This window comes from Lipotes vexillifer, unplaced genomic scaffold (genome assembly GCF_000442215.2).
Source record: "Lipotes vexillifer unplaced genomic scaffold, Lipotes_vexillifer_v1.1 scaffold1219, whole genome shotgun sequence".
In the NCBI taxonomy this organism is placed as follows: Eukaryota; Metazoa; Chordata; class Mammalia; order Artiodactyla; family Lipotidae; genus Lipotes; species Lipotes vexillifer.
This window is the reverse complement of record NW_006781590.1, coordinates 164,656-181,043: the sequence shown is the minus strand read 5'-3', so window position 1 is coordinate 181,043 and position 16,388 is coordinate 164,656. Positions and strand designations below refer to the sequence as shown.

General features: G+C 42.1%; 1 protein-coding gene across 1 annotated transcript in view; it reads right to left on the bottom strand.

Annotated features, from left to right (window-relative positions):
- ALPK1 (alpha kinase 1) overlaps nucleotides 1–16,388 on the bottom strand; it is a 59,847-nt gene that overhangs the window by 12,863 nt on the left and 30,596 nt on the right. The window contains exons 3-7 of the mRNA XM_007454796.1: nucleotides 9,344–9,542; nucleotides 5,574–5,633; nucleotides 3,199–3,285; nucleotides 2,369–2,445; nucleotides 1,395–1,490 (exon numbers count right to left, since the gene is read on the bottom strand). Coding sequence (XP_007454858.1) covers nucleotides 1,395–1,490; nucleotides 2,369–2,445; nucleotides 3,199–3,285; nucleotides 5,574–5,633; nucleotides 9,344–9,542 — 519 coding nt within the window. The remainder of the gene's footprint in view (nucleotides 1–1,394; nucleotides 1,491–2,368; nucleotides 2,446–3,198; nucleotides 3,286–5,573; nucleotides 5,634–9,343; nucleotides 9,543–16,388) is intronic.

Sequence of the window (16,388 nt, the reverse complement as noted above, 5' to 3'; positions counted from 1 at the left end):
TGTGTTTTGGTCTGACAGCAAAAGCAACATTTTGCTAAGATTCAGATTGCTAGCAGCAAGCTGTATGTGTTCTTATGCTACACTAATTAGTACTGAGTACAGTTACTGTTGCTGCCTTGGTATTTTTTTTTATAAATGTATTTATTTATGGCTGCATTGGGTCTTCGTTGCTGCGCGCAGGCTTTCTCTAGCTGAGGTGAGCGGGGGCTACTCTTCGTTGCGGTGCACGGGCTTCTCACTGTAGTGGCTTCTCTCGTAGCGGAGCACGGGCTCTAGGCACATGGGCTTCAGTAGTTGTGGTTCGTGGGGTCTAGAGTGCAGGCTCAGTAGTTGTGGCGCACGGGCTTAGCTGCTCTGCGGCATGTGGGATCTTCCCAGACCAGGGCTCGAACCCGTGTCCCCTGCACTGGCAGGCGGATTCTTTTTGTTTTTGTTTTTGTTTTTTTTGCCGTACGCAGGCCTCTCACTGCTGTAGCCTCTCCTGTTGCGGAGCACAGGCTCCAGACACGCAGGCTCAGCGGCCATGGCTCACGGGCCCAGCCGCTCTGCGGCATGTGGGATCTTCCCGGACCGGGGCACGAACCCGTGTCCCCTGCATCGGCAGACGGATTCTCAACCACTGAGCCACCAGGGAAGCCCCCTGGTATTTTTAAAAAGGCAATAATTGATGATACCGTTAAAAATCTCAATTTCAGTGCAGTGCAGGAGAGAAGTCAATGTCTGTGCGATGCTCCAAACTGCTTAGAGACCTGGCTTCTGCTCCCAGTTCTCTTTCTTACTGATTGTACAAGTTGCAGAGGTCACTTAGTTTCTCTGGACCTTAGTTAATTTTTCTCTAAAATGGGACTGACACATTTTGCTCTACCTACCTCATAGGTAGATGTGGTGCATGTGGATCATATACATATACACACACGCTTTTTGAATTATAAAGCAATATACATCTATATATTTGTAATCATTATTATCACAGATAAGAGCCTAAGCAAGTGACTGATGCTCTGATTTGAACAGATGGTAATTAAAGTCTTAAAGTTATTACCCCTTTACTTTGTCACTGAGATAGCCCAAGTGTAGAAACTGAATTTTGTGATAATTTGAAAGGAAATCATGGGGTTCAAAGCATTTATCACTTTGATTTCATTCATTCATTCATCCATCAGTCTTTTTTTCCCCAGTACCCTCTGCAGGTCTGGTACTGTGCTAGGTGCTGGGATAATAAAGCCAAACAGGACACCATAGGAACCGTCTCCAGGACTGCTCACATTACTTGAAGAGGGGAGACACCGTGCCGCCTGACTCCTGGAGAGAGAACTAACCAAGCACCAAGAATAATGTTGACCGTTTTGCAGGTGATGCCACTCTGCACCCTGGTTTTGACAAGTGATAGTTACCAAGTTAATTTCAGGATTGCTTTTAAACTTTTCATAATCTTTCCTGCTCATGGAAACAAAGATATCTGCCAGTATACCTAGTGATGTGGAAATGCCCTGTAAGGAAACACAAACAAAACACGGATTAGGAATTCACAGTCAATTGTTGCTCTCATCTCAAGGCCTAAAGTCAATGATTAGCCTTCTAAATAAACCATTGCTTATTATTATTGCTATTGTTATTATGACACTGCGGATACTTCTCAACTGGATGTCACTGGGCTTGAGAGAACATCACATCCTGAGGACATGGGAGTAATGCAAACTCAGCTATTTCTTAGTTGGGCTTCACTGGATTGTCAACACTAACTTGTCCATACTGCTAGGCATAATGAATTGGCCCAAGCAAGAGTCCCCACACCCCATTCCACTTGTACTGTTAAGAGGACTGTAGGCAGCAGTGCTGCTGACACAGCTTGGGAAGATGTATAACCCAAAGCTTCAATTAACAAGGAGAATATTCTCACAGAGTCACAGAGAATGAAAACATCAAGTAGGAAAGCAAATGTTGCTTCTCAATTTCTTGAATAAAGATGCTGCATAAACAGTTAATCGAAGTCTTTTCCCACTCAACTCAAGAAAAATGATTTTACACATAAGCAACTTGACCACCTCAACTTTGCTATGGAATTAGGTAAAGGCTAAATATATAATAAAATAGGTATCAATAAAAATAAATGGATTGGTAGAAATAAATGCATAAATAGTTACAAATATATATAGAAATACTAAATATATGCCAAGCGTCTAGCTGTGAATGAGGATGAGCAAGACACTAGAAGGAAGTTGCCAAATGTTCCTGGTCCGACGCCTGTGTAGAATCAATAAAAATAGGACCAATAAAATTGATAAATGATAAACTGAATTGTGCCATAAGAAGATAATCTTTCAAAGACAAGTATAGGAAACGAGAAAATAAGCACTAGACAAACAACCTTTTTATCTGGCTGAGGAAGTGTCAGATATCCTATGATTGAGGCCCATATTAACTCTGCTGCTTCGTACCACATCCCTGCAAAAAAGGAGATGGGACAAACTGCTAATATCTGTGAGTATCTGTGCTCTTGTGTCAGAAAATACCTTTAAAAACTAATACAGAAAGAAGATTCATTGGATTTTGTTAAGAAAATATATGACTAGATTAGATTGACAGCAATCAGCAGATAGCAATCTGCTGGAAAAACAGCAATCTGTTTTTCCAGTTGGTTTAATACAGATAATTTTTCCCTTTCACAGGGAAACAGTAAGAAATATTATATATTACATGTGTACATATAAGATATATTAATATAGAAATAATTTTCTCCATTATTTACAAGATAACAATTACCATCCTCTGTTAAATTTCAAATACATTAGTTTGCATTTTAAAGTATAATTAGGGTCCTATAAACTTTGCTTGTAAAACTCAGGAATACCTTCCCAGGAACGAATGGGTAAGCTGTCAGTGTGGGTTTAGAATAAGGTGTCACTATATCAAACGGAGTCCTAAAGAGCTGAGAGCCAGATGCCAGAAATAATACCGAGAATCCTGTGGTTAACAGTCATAATATACAACTGTAAACTTCTTTAACAAAACTCAACAGAAAAATATTTTGTTTTGTTAATGTTCATAATATTCCTGGCATCTTAAGTGTCATTCTCTTTTCCATAAGGAAACTAAGGGAAGTGGGGATGAACTGTATCAACCAGATACAATGAGAAAAGTCCATAGTAAAATCTTGTAGCCAGACTTGGTAAATGAGCCTTGAGAGGATGACTGTACCTAACTTTTGCAGAATTTGCCCTCTGATCTGTATGCAGACCGACTGCACCAGGACCTTGTCGCTTTCATTTCTGTACAGCCAGGTACCTACAATAAAGAGGAAAAAAAGAAAAGCATTTTTGGCCTTGAATTATTTTTTAAAATTAAAAAAAAATTAATGTTTATTTATTTATTTTAGCTGCACTGCTAAGCATGTGGGATCTTAGTTCCCTGACCAGGGATGGAACCTGTGCCCCCTGCAGTGGGAGCACGGAGTCTTTTTTTTTTTTTTTTTTTGTGGTACGCGGGCCTCTCACTGCCGTGGCCTCTCCCGTTGCGGAGCACAGGCTTCGGACGCGCAGGCTCAGCAGCCATGGCTCACGGGCCCAGCCGCTCTGCGGCACGTGGGATCTTCCCGGACCGGGGCACGAACCCGTGTTCCCTGCATCGGCAGGTGGACTCTCAACCACTGCGCCACCAGGGAAGCCCGGGAGCACGGAGTCTTAATCACTGGACCTCCAGGGAAGTCCCTGGCCTTGAATTATTAAAGAAATAGCCTGGTGAAATAAAAGGATTTTCATAGAAGCCTTAATGAACACATGTGATATAAATTCGGGAGACAATCTCTTCTTTGCATTTAGAATAAGGTCCATACTTCTTGCTGCAACCTATGAGGCTTCACAGGGACTGAATCCTGCCTGGTCTCCACCTCTCCCCATTACCAACTGGGCTCTGCCATGCAGCTTCATTGTGTTCCTTATAATAGCAGCCGTCTCCTGCTTCACTGTACCTGCACTTGCCATTCCCTCTACCTAGAGGGAGGGATTCCGCCCCCTCTAGCTCCTACTTCAGGGCTCATCCTCAATGCTATTGCCTCCGAGGCTTCCCCAGGTTAATTAACTACAGTGTCACCCCCCCTGTCTTGTGGTTGCCTCATAGAGGGCGGGATCCATCCCATCCACCCAAAATTGGTTTGAATGTTGAAACTGATGGCTATATACACGCACTAAGAGTATATGAAAAGATTTAGTGCTCACATAATGAGCCTTTCTGAGGAGAGCAGGGAAGGCACCGAAGCTGGTCCCTTTGACTTAAGTGAAGGGAGTGGTGAGTGGCTTTTGTTTTTATTGTGATTAGGGTGTGGGTCTGGGATAAAGGTTCCCACAGCTGGGCCAGGGTTTACTGATAAATGAGCTTTAAAAAAATCAGCCTGTCCAGATGTGGGGCAAAGAGGGAAGAAGCTGGGGCCTGACAGCTGCCAGTTGCCAAACATCAAAAATAAAGTCAGACTCATTATTACATGCTCTTATTATTCTGTGTCACATCACCCTCCTTACTTTTTCCCTAGCTTTTAATGTGTGTGTGTGCATGCGTGCGTGCGAGCATGTGTGTGTGTGGTGTAGAAGACGGGAAGTATGCATATTGTAGGTTAGTGATGGTGGTCACAAATGCGGGTATGTGGTTCATATCTGTTATTTCAAACTGCCTCCCCACTGGAAATGTCTACAAGTTTCAAGGAGCTCGAGACCTTATATCCAAGCATATTGAGCTTAAAAGTCGACTAGGAATTGTGTTCAACGTAATGGGAAACTTGTTGACTTAAGCACCCAGAAATTCAGACAAGGTATTTGAGGCTTAAATTGTTACCCAACTATTAGGACTTGTTTCCTCTCATGTATGATTAAATATCAAAAGAAATCTATTTCAAAGTAAGTTTTTATTATAGCTCCTCTGTAGCAAAATAAAATTTATTTTCCAGACCCTTTAAATACATAAAACTGTAAGTGTATTCTCCTGAATTTATAGGCTCAATTTCCATTCACAATTCTTTTCAAAGCTGTAGCTGAGCCCTTTCTGAGGTCCAGGGAGTTACCTACCTTCACAGTGAATGTTGATTAGATAACACACTCTACAATAAAGCAGGGCAATATTAGAAGACTTGGTTGGGTTGTTTTGTTTTGTTTTTGTTTTTAAATAGAGAAAATGGAAACATAGGGAAGTAACCTGCTTGACCAAAGCCAGTTCATTCATCAGTAGCAGAGCCAGTCCTAGGTAGTTCTGGGAACGTCCAGTGTATAGTAACTACCAGGTCATTACGTTTTACTCATTTATTTATTTATATTTATTTAGCTATTTAGGCTGTGCTGGGTCTTCATGGCGGTGCACGGGATTCTCTAGTTGCGATGTGCGGGCTTCTCTAGTTGCGGCGTGCAGGCTCAGTTGCAGTATGTGGGATCTTAGTTCCCTGACCAGGGATCGAACCCTGGCCCACTGCATTGGGAGCGTGGAGTCATAACCACTGGACCACCAGGGAAATCCCCATTAAGTTGTTTTTAAACTGGAACTCTGGTAGGGATGGAGGGTGAAGATCATTGTGAAGACATGAGAGCACTTACCTGTTGCTCCACTGTTGCTTATTAGGCTGCTCAGGATATACTCTGCTTTTAAAAGTTTCCCTGAAAAGAAGCAACACATAATTAGTTCTGAACATGTGCTTTAAATACTGCTGTTCATGCTCTAAGGTTAACACATTATAACGGGGAAACATTCTATTTTAAAATTTAAAATCAGTAACTACGTCATACACAAAAGTGAAAAAGATGATGAAGTTTTCAGGAACTGGTAAGGTGGGAAGTTGTACAGTATCTGAAATTTCAATTAGATTCATATACATGTACATACATATACACACACATATTCATTCATATGAATGAATAATCCATTCATATAGAGTAAGGCTTGAGAAGTAAAGGCAAACCTTTGTCAAAGGCTGTGTCTCCTTTTTGTGAAAACTATGCCTCCAGAAGTGGAGGAGGGTTGCCCGTGAATAGGTCTATTTACAGAATTATCAGGAAGGAACTTTTTTAGGGGGTGGGTAGTTTCATTTATTTCATTAACACCATGTAGGAGGGGCCTACACTATGGATGGCTGTTTTTCTGTAAGGAGGAAACTCAATCATTCATCCTTTTACCCATTTCTGCTCCCAGGTGCCTCTAAGCCCCATAAGACCTGGCCCCTGGGACTTCTTTGACCTCTTCTCTTAGCATTCTTTCCCTCATCCTCACTCCTTCTACTTTGGTTACAGTGGCCTCATGACTGCTCCTTGAATCTGCCAGGCTTGTTCCCATGTCAGGGCTTTTGTACTTATTTTAGTCTGGAATGCGTTTATTCCAGATATCTCCAAGGCTTGCTCCCTTCTCCTTCAGGTCTTTGCTCAAATGTCACTTCACTGTCTCATAAGGCCTTCCCTGACCACCCTATTTCAAAGTGCAGATACAGACACATACCTGACTGTGGTAGACTGTGATCCAAAGGAGGTCACAACAGTATCTTCTATCCCACATGCTCTTCTGCAACATGACCTTGCCATTCCTCCATCAAGAAGTGGAATCTATTTTCCTTCTCCTTGAGCCTGAACTGGCCCTGTGACCTGTTGTGACCAATCGATGTGGCAGAAGTGACACTGTGTACCTTTCTCGTCAGGACATTAAGAGATGCCTCTGGAGTGTGGTTGTTTCTCTACAGCATAATTTTGTATTTGATCTGCCAGGTCCCAGAAATTTCAGTCCTGAATTAATTTCTTCTTAATTACTTGGTGGGTGATTCCTTCTCTTGTGGGTAAATTCAGACTTCACACAGACATTTGGCACAGACTTGGGGTTTTTATTTCTTTACAGAGATTTTTTTTGGCCTCCACCTTAGAGCTTGGGCAGAGAATAAGCCTCCTCATCACCTCTCTGGGTGGGCTGGTAGAGCAGTTCAGTCCCATTTCATAGCTGTGCAAACCTTTAAGGATTCCAGCTTTGTGCAAATATTTCACTCCACGTAGGCCCAAGGCCCTGTCTCTTGTCCCTGCACAGGAATTAAAGTGGCAATCCCTTCCCCTAGGACTATATCCAAGTGTAAATCTCTTTGGCTATAGTGTCAGGAGGAGTAGTCCACTATTCTGATTTTGAACGTCTTCTATGTTTCAGGCACTTAAAAAATATTTAATTTACGATATTTATGTACCGTGAATTAAATATTTCGATATTTAAGTGGGAGAAGATTCCACACTTGCTCAATCCTCCACGCTGATGGAACTGGAAGTCTGACTCTTTGTTTTTAACTGTGGCTTGAAAGGTTTCGTCTCCTAATTTCAGGCAGGAGTGAGCTGGGCAGGCCCAGGGCATCCTCTCTTGCCTCTGAAATCCCACGACATTGAATGCTTGGACCTTTGGAATGGGTTTTGAGTGGATACCAGGATGGGCTGGGTCAAAGGGGAAAACAGGTAGACTGTGCTATCCCTTCATATTATATTTATTCCTTTCCCTTACCCCTTATAACATCGTACACACCTCTCCTTTCTCTATCCCAGGATTCCCAAATGCTGGGGACTGAGACCCCTTTTCACTGTACCTTGTTCTCTTTCCAGGACACCACCCCTGCCTTAAGTCCCCCTTTCTGTCTGAGAAACCCAGTGTAGGTAGAGCCTCAAGAGATGTTTGGGGGCAGAAGTTTACAGATAAGCACTTTAACTCTGAGACTGTGTCTGTTTTCTTGTGGCATGTCTGGTAGTATCTTTGCGGAAAAGACAACCCCAACTGTTGCAGAATAAGATCTAGGACTTTTACCTTAGACATGTGATGTGCGGGCAGAGGAGCGTGCTGCTCATGATGGGATCAAGGCTTAATTGTCATCAGCAGAAAAAGTCTATACCACCTTAGTTAGAGGCATGAGAGCAACAATCAACCGAACAAGTAAGTGAAACGATTATTTGGTTGTGTAAAGCAAAGCTATCAACATGACTACTTACCACTTGACCTTGATTTCCATGTCACACTATAGCAAATCTGTAAATCTGTGTATCATGAAACATGCCTCAGTTACTGTTCCGAGTTCAATTTGATGAGAACCAACATTAGTTTGCCCATGCACGCCCGGCCCTCAACTTTCGGTTCCCCTAACAGAATGCTCTGCTCACACATTATTCCATCTGATGCCATCAGAAGGCGTATTAGTGGTTAGGTTTTTCTCATACCCTCAACATGATAAACTCCAAACATTATTAAATGTCCCAAATCACGGACATTTGAAGTAAGAATTTTTTCCTAAGTTCAACTCTGTTGATGCAATTACTTTAGAAAAGTAAATAATAAGATATGGGTACAATTTATGCACAGCTGCAAGAACTTGAGAGTGAATGAACTTGGGCTTGTGAAAAGTTAACCTCCACAAGCCCATGTCTCTCATGTCCTTTTATCTCTGTCCCTCTCTGTACTCAGCCACTGTCCCATTCATTACAGTTAGTACAGTTCCTTTTCAAAGGAAATGCAGTAGTTAAAAGACATTTTAACTTCTTCAAGGCCAGAGTTATTAAAACAATAGCAATAGCTAAACCCAATTTAAAAAATGAGCCAGTCCTGTTTCTGGGAGAGGCAACTTGCACTCTATTTTCATCCTTTATCCTTTCACTCTTGGAAAAGAGAACAGCAGGCTACAGGTTTCTAAACCTCATGGTTATCAGTAATTTAAATAATTCAAGAATTCTATGAAAGTGAACTTTGCTGTAACACAGAGCAGGCCCCTCTCCCCTCCAGTCCCCCTCTACATTACAGCCTAAGTTAGAATGTCAGCCTCATTTTTCATTTTATTCAAAGTGACAGAAGGAAAAAAAAAAAGATACTTTAAGGCCTAATCAGGTACTGTACTGGTGTTCCATGTGATGGAAAAATATCTCAAATTACTTCAGTGGGTTTGTCAGGTCCATTGTTAGCATAGTCAAGTGGCCCTACAGAAAGGAGACTGGAGAGCTAAGAGAAAATAGTAGAATTCTAATCTGATTTTTAAAGGCTGCTGGTCAGAAGTATAGCAATTCAGATACCCCTGTTTGAAAGCAGCAGGACAGATTTGTTAGACGACAAAAGCTCCAATTAGTATTTTCCACCCCCTTTCACAATTTTCTCTATTGCTTTTGGCTCTGAAATCCTTTATGCCAGGGCCTTTGTGCTGGCTAGAGGCAGGGGGAAGGGCAAGGCGGCGGGCTGGCGGGAGCGCCGGCGGCTACAAAAGAAAGCCCGAGGGCCCCGGTGCCCGCCGTCCCCGCGGAAGTCAAGGAGCCCCGAGGAAGGTGAGCCCCAGACGGGACGACTCCGGGACGAGGAGGGCCAGCAGGAGGGAGCCTACCTGAGTGCATCGAGATTCGGGCTTGGCGAATAACCACCTGCGGGGCAATTGGCGTTGCTGGCTGCAGCTTGTGCAGCCCTTGGGCGACCTTCAGGAGTTCGCCCGAGACGTCGAGCCCGTACAAGAACCGGTCGCTCAGGAACACAATGGCAGCGGCGGTGGCACACTCCCGGGCGAGGATGGAGGCTTTCAGGGACGCCTGAATGAAAAGAAATAAAGTCGGGCAGAAAAGAAGGCAGTCTTGGGACCAGTAGTCTTCTAGGTATTATTATCAAAACAAGAACAACAACAAAACCTAGAGCTAGGAGAGGAAACAGAACGCTAGTGAACAAAAAGCTAATAATAATGATAATAATAACGATAATGAAAGGCCCAATTCATTTGTGGGATAAAATAATATTTCTTTCATTCCATTTTCCCTATTACATTTCTAATATTATACACGTAACAAATGCATATTTCTTGTTATGAAAAAATTCAAACACCAAGTAAAAATTAAAAGTGCCCCTTTGTTTTTTTTCTGACACCTTACCTTATTTTTTCCCTTCCTCCCACAAATTTCATTCTCATTCTTCCTGTTAATGATTTCCCAGAGATCCTTCCAGAACTTGCTCTACCCTTTTGTTTATTTAGACATTGATTCTTTGTCCTACCTTGCCTTCTCTCTCTCTCCTTTCTCATTTTCTCCCTCTATTTTTCTTTTCTTTTTTCTCTTTCTTTTCCTTTCTTTCTCCCTCCCTCCCTCCCTTTCTTTTCCTTTCTTTCTTTCCTCCCTCCCTCCCTCCCTTCCTAAATGGCATTACACTAGACATATTGTTTTGCTACTTGATTTTTTTGGTCATCATAACATCTAGAAGTTTCCATGTCAGTTCATAATATTCTGCTTCATTTATTGCCTCTTTTTTAATTAAGAAGAAATACAGGGGCTTCTGCGCTGGTGGTGCAGTGGTTGAGAGTCCGCCTGCCGATGCAGGGGACACGGGTTCGTGCCCCGGTCCGGGAAGATGCCACATGCCACGGAGCAGCTGGGCCCATGAGCCATGACCGCTGAGCCTGCACGTCCGGAGCCTGTGCTCCGCAACGGGAGAGGCCACGGCAGTGAGAGGCCCATGTACCGCCAAAACAAAAACAAAAACAAAAACAAAAAACAAGAAATATAGACTTCTAGGCAATATTTTATATTTGTTTAATATGATTATGTTTAGTTAATGAATAAAATAAGAAAAGAAACAGACATGAAGTGAAAGTATAACATAAAGAGTGAGAAGTAGAGATAAATGAGGCAAACTTTTATGGAAAAAATCATCTTTTGGCCTCTTAAGGTATTATACAAAAGATACTGAAAGTCATGCAGCTGTTAGCATAAATGAGTTTACCACCCACTAGTACTTTCTCCATTTGCTAAACTATATCAAGCAGAGTTTTTTCTGGGCATGTTAGCTCACGTATGAAGCCTAGAAAGGCATTGTAAGCATTGCCCATTCTCCTACCACAATCTTATCATACAAGCATTGCTTTCTTCACCACATAAGTACTAACACTTATTGGGCAAAACCAGGTGCCAGGCACAGTGCTAAGAGCTTTATATGTATTAATTTATTCGATCCTCACAACAATCCTAAGAGGCAGCTTCTGTTTATTTAAAGGTCAAAACCAATATTTTAATCATCCAATTGAATCACTCCTCCCATTCTTACTCCTAGAATCCTATTTCTTTTCATTTATACCTTGCCTACCAAGAATCAGCACAATAATCCTCTTTTCAAACTGATGCTTTCTTAACTTGTTAAGGGTTTTAACCTATCGCTGTGTTTTTTAAGTTTGAAAAGTGATAATGTGCTCTTGTATTTATCCTTTTGTTCTTAGTTGATCACTACTGAAACTGTGATAGTGATGCCAATTGTTAGGGGAATACCTCTTCTCTCCTTTTGATGTTTCCTTCCACGTGAAGGGAGCTCAAGTACTGTAGCACTCCTGGCCTCTCTCTACTCCTTTACCCACTCTGTCCCAGGAGAGGTGGACTATACTGATAAGAAAATTTGGGAAGAAGAAACTGGGCATGCATGGCTTAGCTCCTCTCTTTTTTCTTTTGGGAATGAGTTGTCTAAAGGAAACAGGGATTCTTCTCTGCTCTTCTATATCAGAAAGCCACCCTATATGGGGTGTTCTGCTTGGCCCAGTAACTTCTGTGACTGAATGGGGAAGTCAACATAATTCTGGGGTTCATCTAGCAGACCCCCTTGTTCTAATACCTTGTTCTAATACCAAGCTATATCTTTCAATTTAGCCTTTGTCAGAATTAAAGGTAATATTTAATCTCTTGTCTGCCTAACTCCTCTTTTGTTTTATATCTTAGTTTGCTCCAGGAGAAGAGAGGTGTTAGTTACCCCAACATTAATCACTGCCTGACACACCGTAACCCTTTCTAAGGGAAATTGCTCTGCCCTCAGCCACTGCCTTTGAAGCAGCAATGTATTTTGCTACTTGACCTTGATCCCCTCTCCCCATCTTACCACCAGCTCAAGGCTAACCTAAGAGTACCCACCTGACACTTGGCCCATGACTCTGTGGCCTGGCTTGAAAAATGAACTTATTGATCTGAACTAAGAAGGATAGAAAAAATTTTCCAGTTGTTGCAGGATGGGAAGAAGCAGAGAGTAGAGTGTAGCTAAGCTATATTTATAGACGACACCAGAGTGAAGATCCAAGAATATGACTCCAAAGCCACCTTTTCGCAAGTGCTGTTCATAGAGTTACAGGTTTCCTTTATTGCTCCATGTGTATCTTCATAACAATGTACACTCCATTTTATGAGTTTGCTTGTGTGAGCCTCTATTGCACCCAACCAAAAAAGCCTAACTAAAACTGAAATGCTCAAAACTGCAACTGAGGTTTGTCAAATAAACTATCAATCTGAAAAACACAAGTTTTAAAATGAGAACATGTCAGTCATTTGACATTCATGAAATGTAAACTTAAAGATGGAATAGGAAATTAATGATTTTAGGTATTGCCCAGCTCTGTTTAATAAGGACAGTCTCTGATCAAGAGTCCTTTCTATGCTAGCTACACATAAATATAGCCCTTTGGTTTGCAACCTCAGCTGCCATCTGCAGAACTTGCAGCTTCTGCCACTGCCAGGATCCCTTAGACCTTTCTTTGGAACAGCATCTCTATCCCCCGCCACCCTGCTCATGACTGTGTACCCTGTGGAGGGTACTCAGCAAGCCACAGTGAGCCCCTCTCTTTGAGGTTCATGCTTCATGTTTACTTCTGCTCTCCATTCTCACAGGTGCCCCACTTCAGTTTTGGGGTAACTGAGTACCTACAAGGGATGCAATGTTTAGAGGCTGGTCTCTTCTCTAGGGCTGATTCTCCACCCTTTCCTCCCTGATAATAATGGTTTCCATCTTCGTAGTACCATCTAGTTTATGAAAAACGTTCACACAAATGAACTCATTTAAATCTATAGTAACTACAAAATCTAAGTAAGATAAGGAAACCACGGCTGAGAAGTTGACTTTCCAAAGTTACAAAGTCAAAAGGGTCAGGGTGAGGCAGGAAGGAACTCGTCTCTATCTTATTTTCTTTTCCTTTTCTATTGTGGTAAAAAGCACAGAACCTAAAATTTGCCATCTCAGCTTTTTTTAAGAATGGCGTTCAGTAGTGTTAGGTATAGTCACATTACTGTGAATTAGATCTTCAGGACTTTTATATCTTGCAAGTATGAAACTTGATACAACAACCCTTTCTCCCTTCTCCCTAGCCCCTGGTAACCACAATTTTACTTTCTGTTTCTGTGAAGTTGACTATTCTAGGTAACTAATATAACTGGAATCATATAGTTTTTGTCTTTCTGTGACTGCCCTACTTGACTTAGTATAAAGTCCTTAAGGGGCTTCCCTGGTGGCGCAGTGGTTGAGAGTCCGCCGGCTGATGCAGGGGACACGGGTTCGTGCCCTGGTCTGGGAAGATCCCACGTGCCGCGGAGCGGCTGGGCCCGTGAGCCATGGCCGCTGAGCCTGCGCGTCCGGAGCCTGTGTTCCGCAACGGGAGAGGCCACAACAGTGAGAGGCCCACGTACCGCAAAAAAAAAAAAGTCCTTAAGGTTCACCTGTGTTGTAGCATGTGACAAAATTTCCTTCCTTTTAAATGATGAATAATATTCCATTGTATGTATATACCAATTTTTGTATGGATGAATCTATACCCATTCATCTGTCAATGGACATTTGGGTTGCTTCCACCGCTTAGCTATTGTGAACAGTGCTGCTATGAACATGGGTGTGCAAATATCTCTTTGAGGCCATGCTTTCAATTCTTTGAGATATATACCTAGAAACAGGATTGCTGGATTGAATGGTAGTTATATTTTTAATTTTTTGAGGAACCACCATACTGTTTTCCATAGAGTTTACACCATTTTACAATACCACCAACAGTGCACAGAGTTCCAATTTCTTTACATCCTCAGCTAATACTTGAGGAACCCAAGTCTCTCAAGGGTCAGTTTTTCTTCTGCTTTCCACCTGTGTCTGATGAAGGTGATTTTGAGTAGGGCCTAATCTGGGCACAGGAATCTGCGTCTTTGTAGCTAGGGCTGAACTCACCACTCACTGAGTCCAAACAGTGGTTCTAAGGAACCTGTATCCCTTATTATGATAAAAAAAATTCTAAGAAAAAAAAAAAAAAAAACAGGGACAAATAAAAACAAATCCCAATTGAAAAGAGTGTTCTTGTTATGTGTTTAAAAATAAGAGAAAGAAAAGAAAACCTTCCAGGAGATGGCCTTTAATTTCAGCATTTTGAAATTCTCTAGTGAAAGTTGGTACCACAAGACCAAATGATAATTGGGTGATTAGCTGGGGATTACTCCAACTGGGAATTTCTTACACAGAGCTGAAAGGATGCTCTACAAGTCTAGTGAGGTGGTTTTCCCAAGTTGAGGAGATGGAGCTTCTAGAAGTCTGAAGAGGCTAAGGTGGCCAGAGTTCACACAGAAGAGAACCAGAAGGAGACAGCTGCACAAAGCAAGAAGTCCAGAGGTCTGCAGAGGGTCCCCTCTGAGTCTCCAGCAGAACACTACTGATCAGCTCATGTATGAAAAGACACCACCCAAGGCCGGGGAAAGAACCACCTGAAGAGGCAGAGGAAACTATCCCCAAGCCTCATGTAGTTTGTGTTTCTACCAGCCATAGTAGGAAATCATGTAATTCACAGGGCAGGGGGTAGAATATTCAGAAGGGTATTGCTTCAGTAGTGAGACAAAATTAACCTCAGAGGAAGATGGCTCTTGGCCCACTCTGAAAGTTTAGAAGCAAGCATGGCATGGATCAAACTATTTCCTAACTTGACTGAATTCCAGAACAAGGTTCAAGAATATTTATAGGCACCCAAATTATCTGCCATATTATAAGGTAAAATTTATAATGTTTGGCATACAGTCAAAAATTACCAGGCATGAAAGAAGCCTACACTAAAAAGAAAAAGAAATCAATAGAAATTGAACCCCGAATGACAGTTTTAACTGTATTTTATAAATTCAAGAAGGTAGAGTAAAAATTAGGTGGGATTAGGGACATGGGAGATATAAAAAAATGATCCAAATCCAACTTCTAGAGATAAAAAAATGTCTGAGATGAAACCACAGGTATCTGGATTGTGTCCAAGGTCCTCCATTTGCTTGCCATGGTCAGTTACTAAACCTCTCCTAGTCTCAATTTCCTCATCTGTGAAATGTGGATAGTACCTATTTTCAATGCTGTTTTAGGATTAGAGGAAATGTGGGTCAAATGTTCAGCACAGAGCCTGGCATATTGTGTGTGCTTAATAAATGAAGAGGAACACTACAAAAAAAAAATAGGAAAAAAGAATTCCATTCACGTGCTCCCATTCTCCTGTATGACAAAATAACAAGCAAAGACAGGTTCCTAAAAGAAATGTCAGTGGAATTTTCAAGAGTAAAAAGGAAATAACAGATCATGCATATAACATCTCTAAGGTTTATCTCAGAAAATGGTGAAACCTCTCATTTAATTTCTTCTCTTCACTAAGTCTAAGGACTGATGTTCCTGGAAGCTGAGAAAAAAAAAAAAAAAGGAAAATGAGCAGGCTCTATGGCAGTTGGTGAAGGAAAGCTGGTTCTTGAAAGGGAGGCTTCTTAGCGTGCACGTGTGAGTTGCTTTTGGCTGTCGCCAATGAGGAATCCCTCCCAAGCACCTGTAAAGGATGCCACAAACACCCCATTCTGCATGCTGCGTGAACACGCCATATATTTGAGCAGAGAACATTCCCTCATCTATTTTTCCCCCTTCTACTCTTAATAGTTTGGAGCACAAAGACTGAGAGAGGGTGACCTGCCAGACAAAGGCCCTTTGAGTTCCTTGGAAAAGTAGAGTTGGAGGAGGATGGAAGGAATCCAAGTGGCCCTATTATTTCCACTTGCACTAATTAGACATTTTTCTGTCAGCTATTGAGCACTGCTGAGAGGCCAAACTCACTGAATTCATTTCTAAAGTGTTTACAGAAGTTTGCATCTGTTTGTGTCTCTTCAGGAGGAAAATAAGCACTTCAATAGCATTGTGGAAAATCTAAACGAAGCATCCTATTCTGGAGGACCTGGCATCCCCGCAGCTGCATAATTTGACTCTGTTCAGGGCCCGAACCTCTCGCATCTCTCTCCAAAACCTAACGACGCAAAATGCAGAGAAGTCAACTCAGGGAAATCTTTTCTTTCTTGTCATTGTCTTTTCTCTCCCTCTTTTGAAACGGTGGCCTGCTGTGCACTACATACAGACTTAGGTGAGTATCATTCTTGCAGCCCCTCTCTCGTGTTTCTACCAGCACTCTGAGAAATTAATACCCACTTTCATTTGTTGCCAAGTGGGGGGATAGTAAATTCCTCAGCAGCAAAGCAGAATACATCACCATCCTGGGAATCTCCCCCAAATGTACACCGGGGGAGCACTCTGACTTCAGAAAGGGAGGAATGAAAGGAGGCCCGAGTGTGTGGTAGGGAAGGACGCTAAAGAGAACGTTTCCCTAC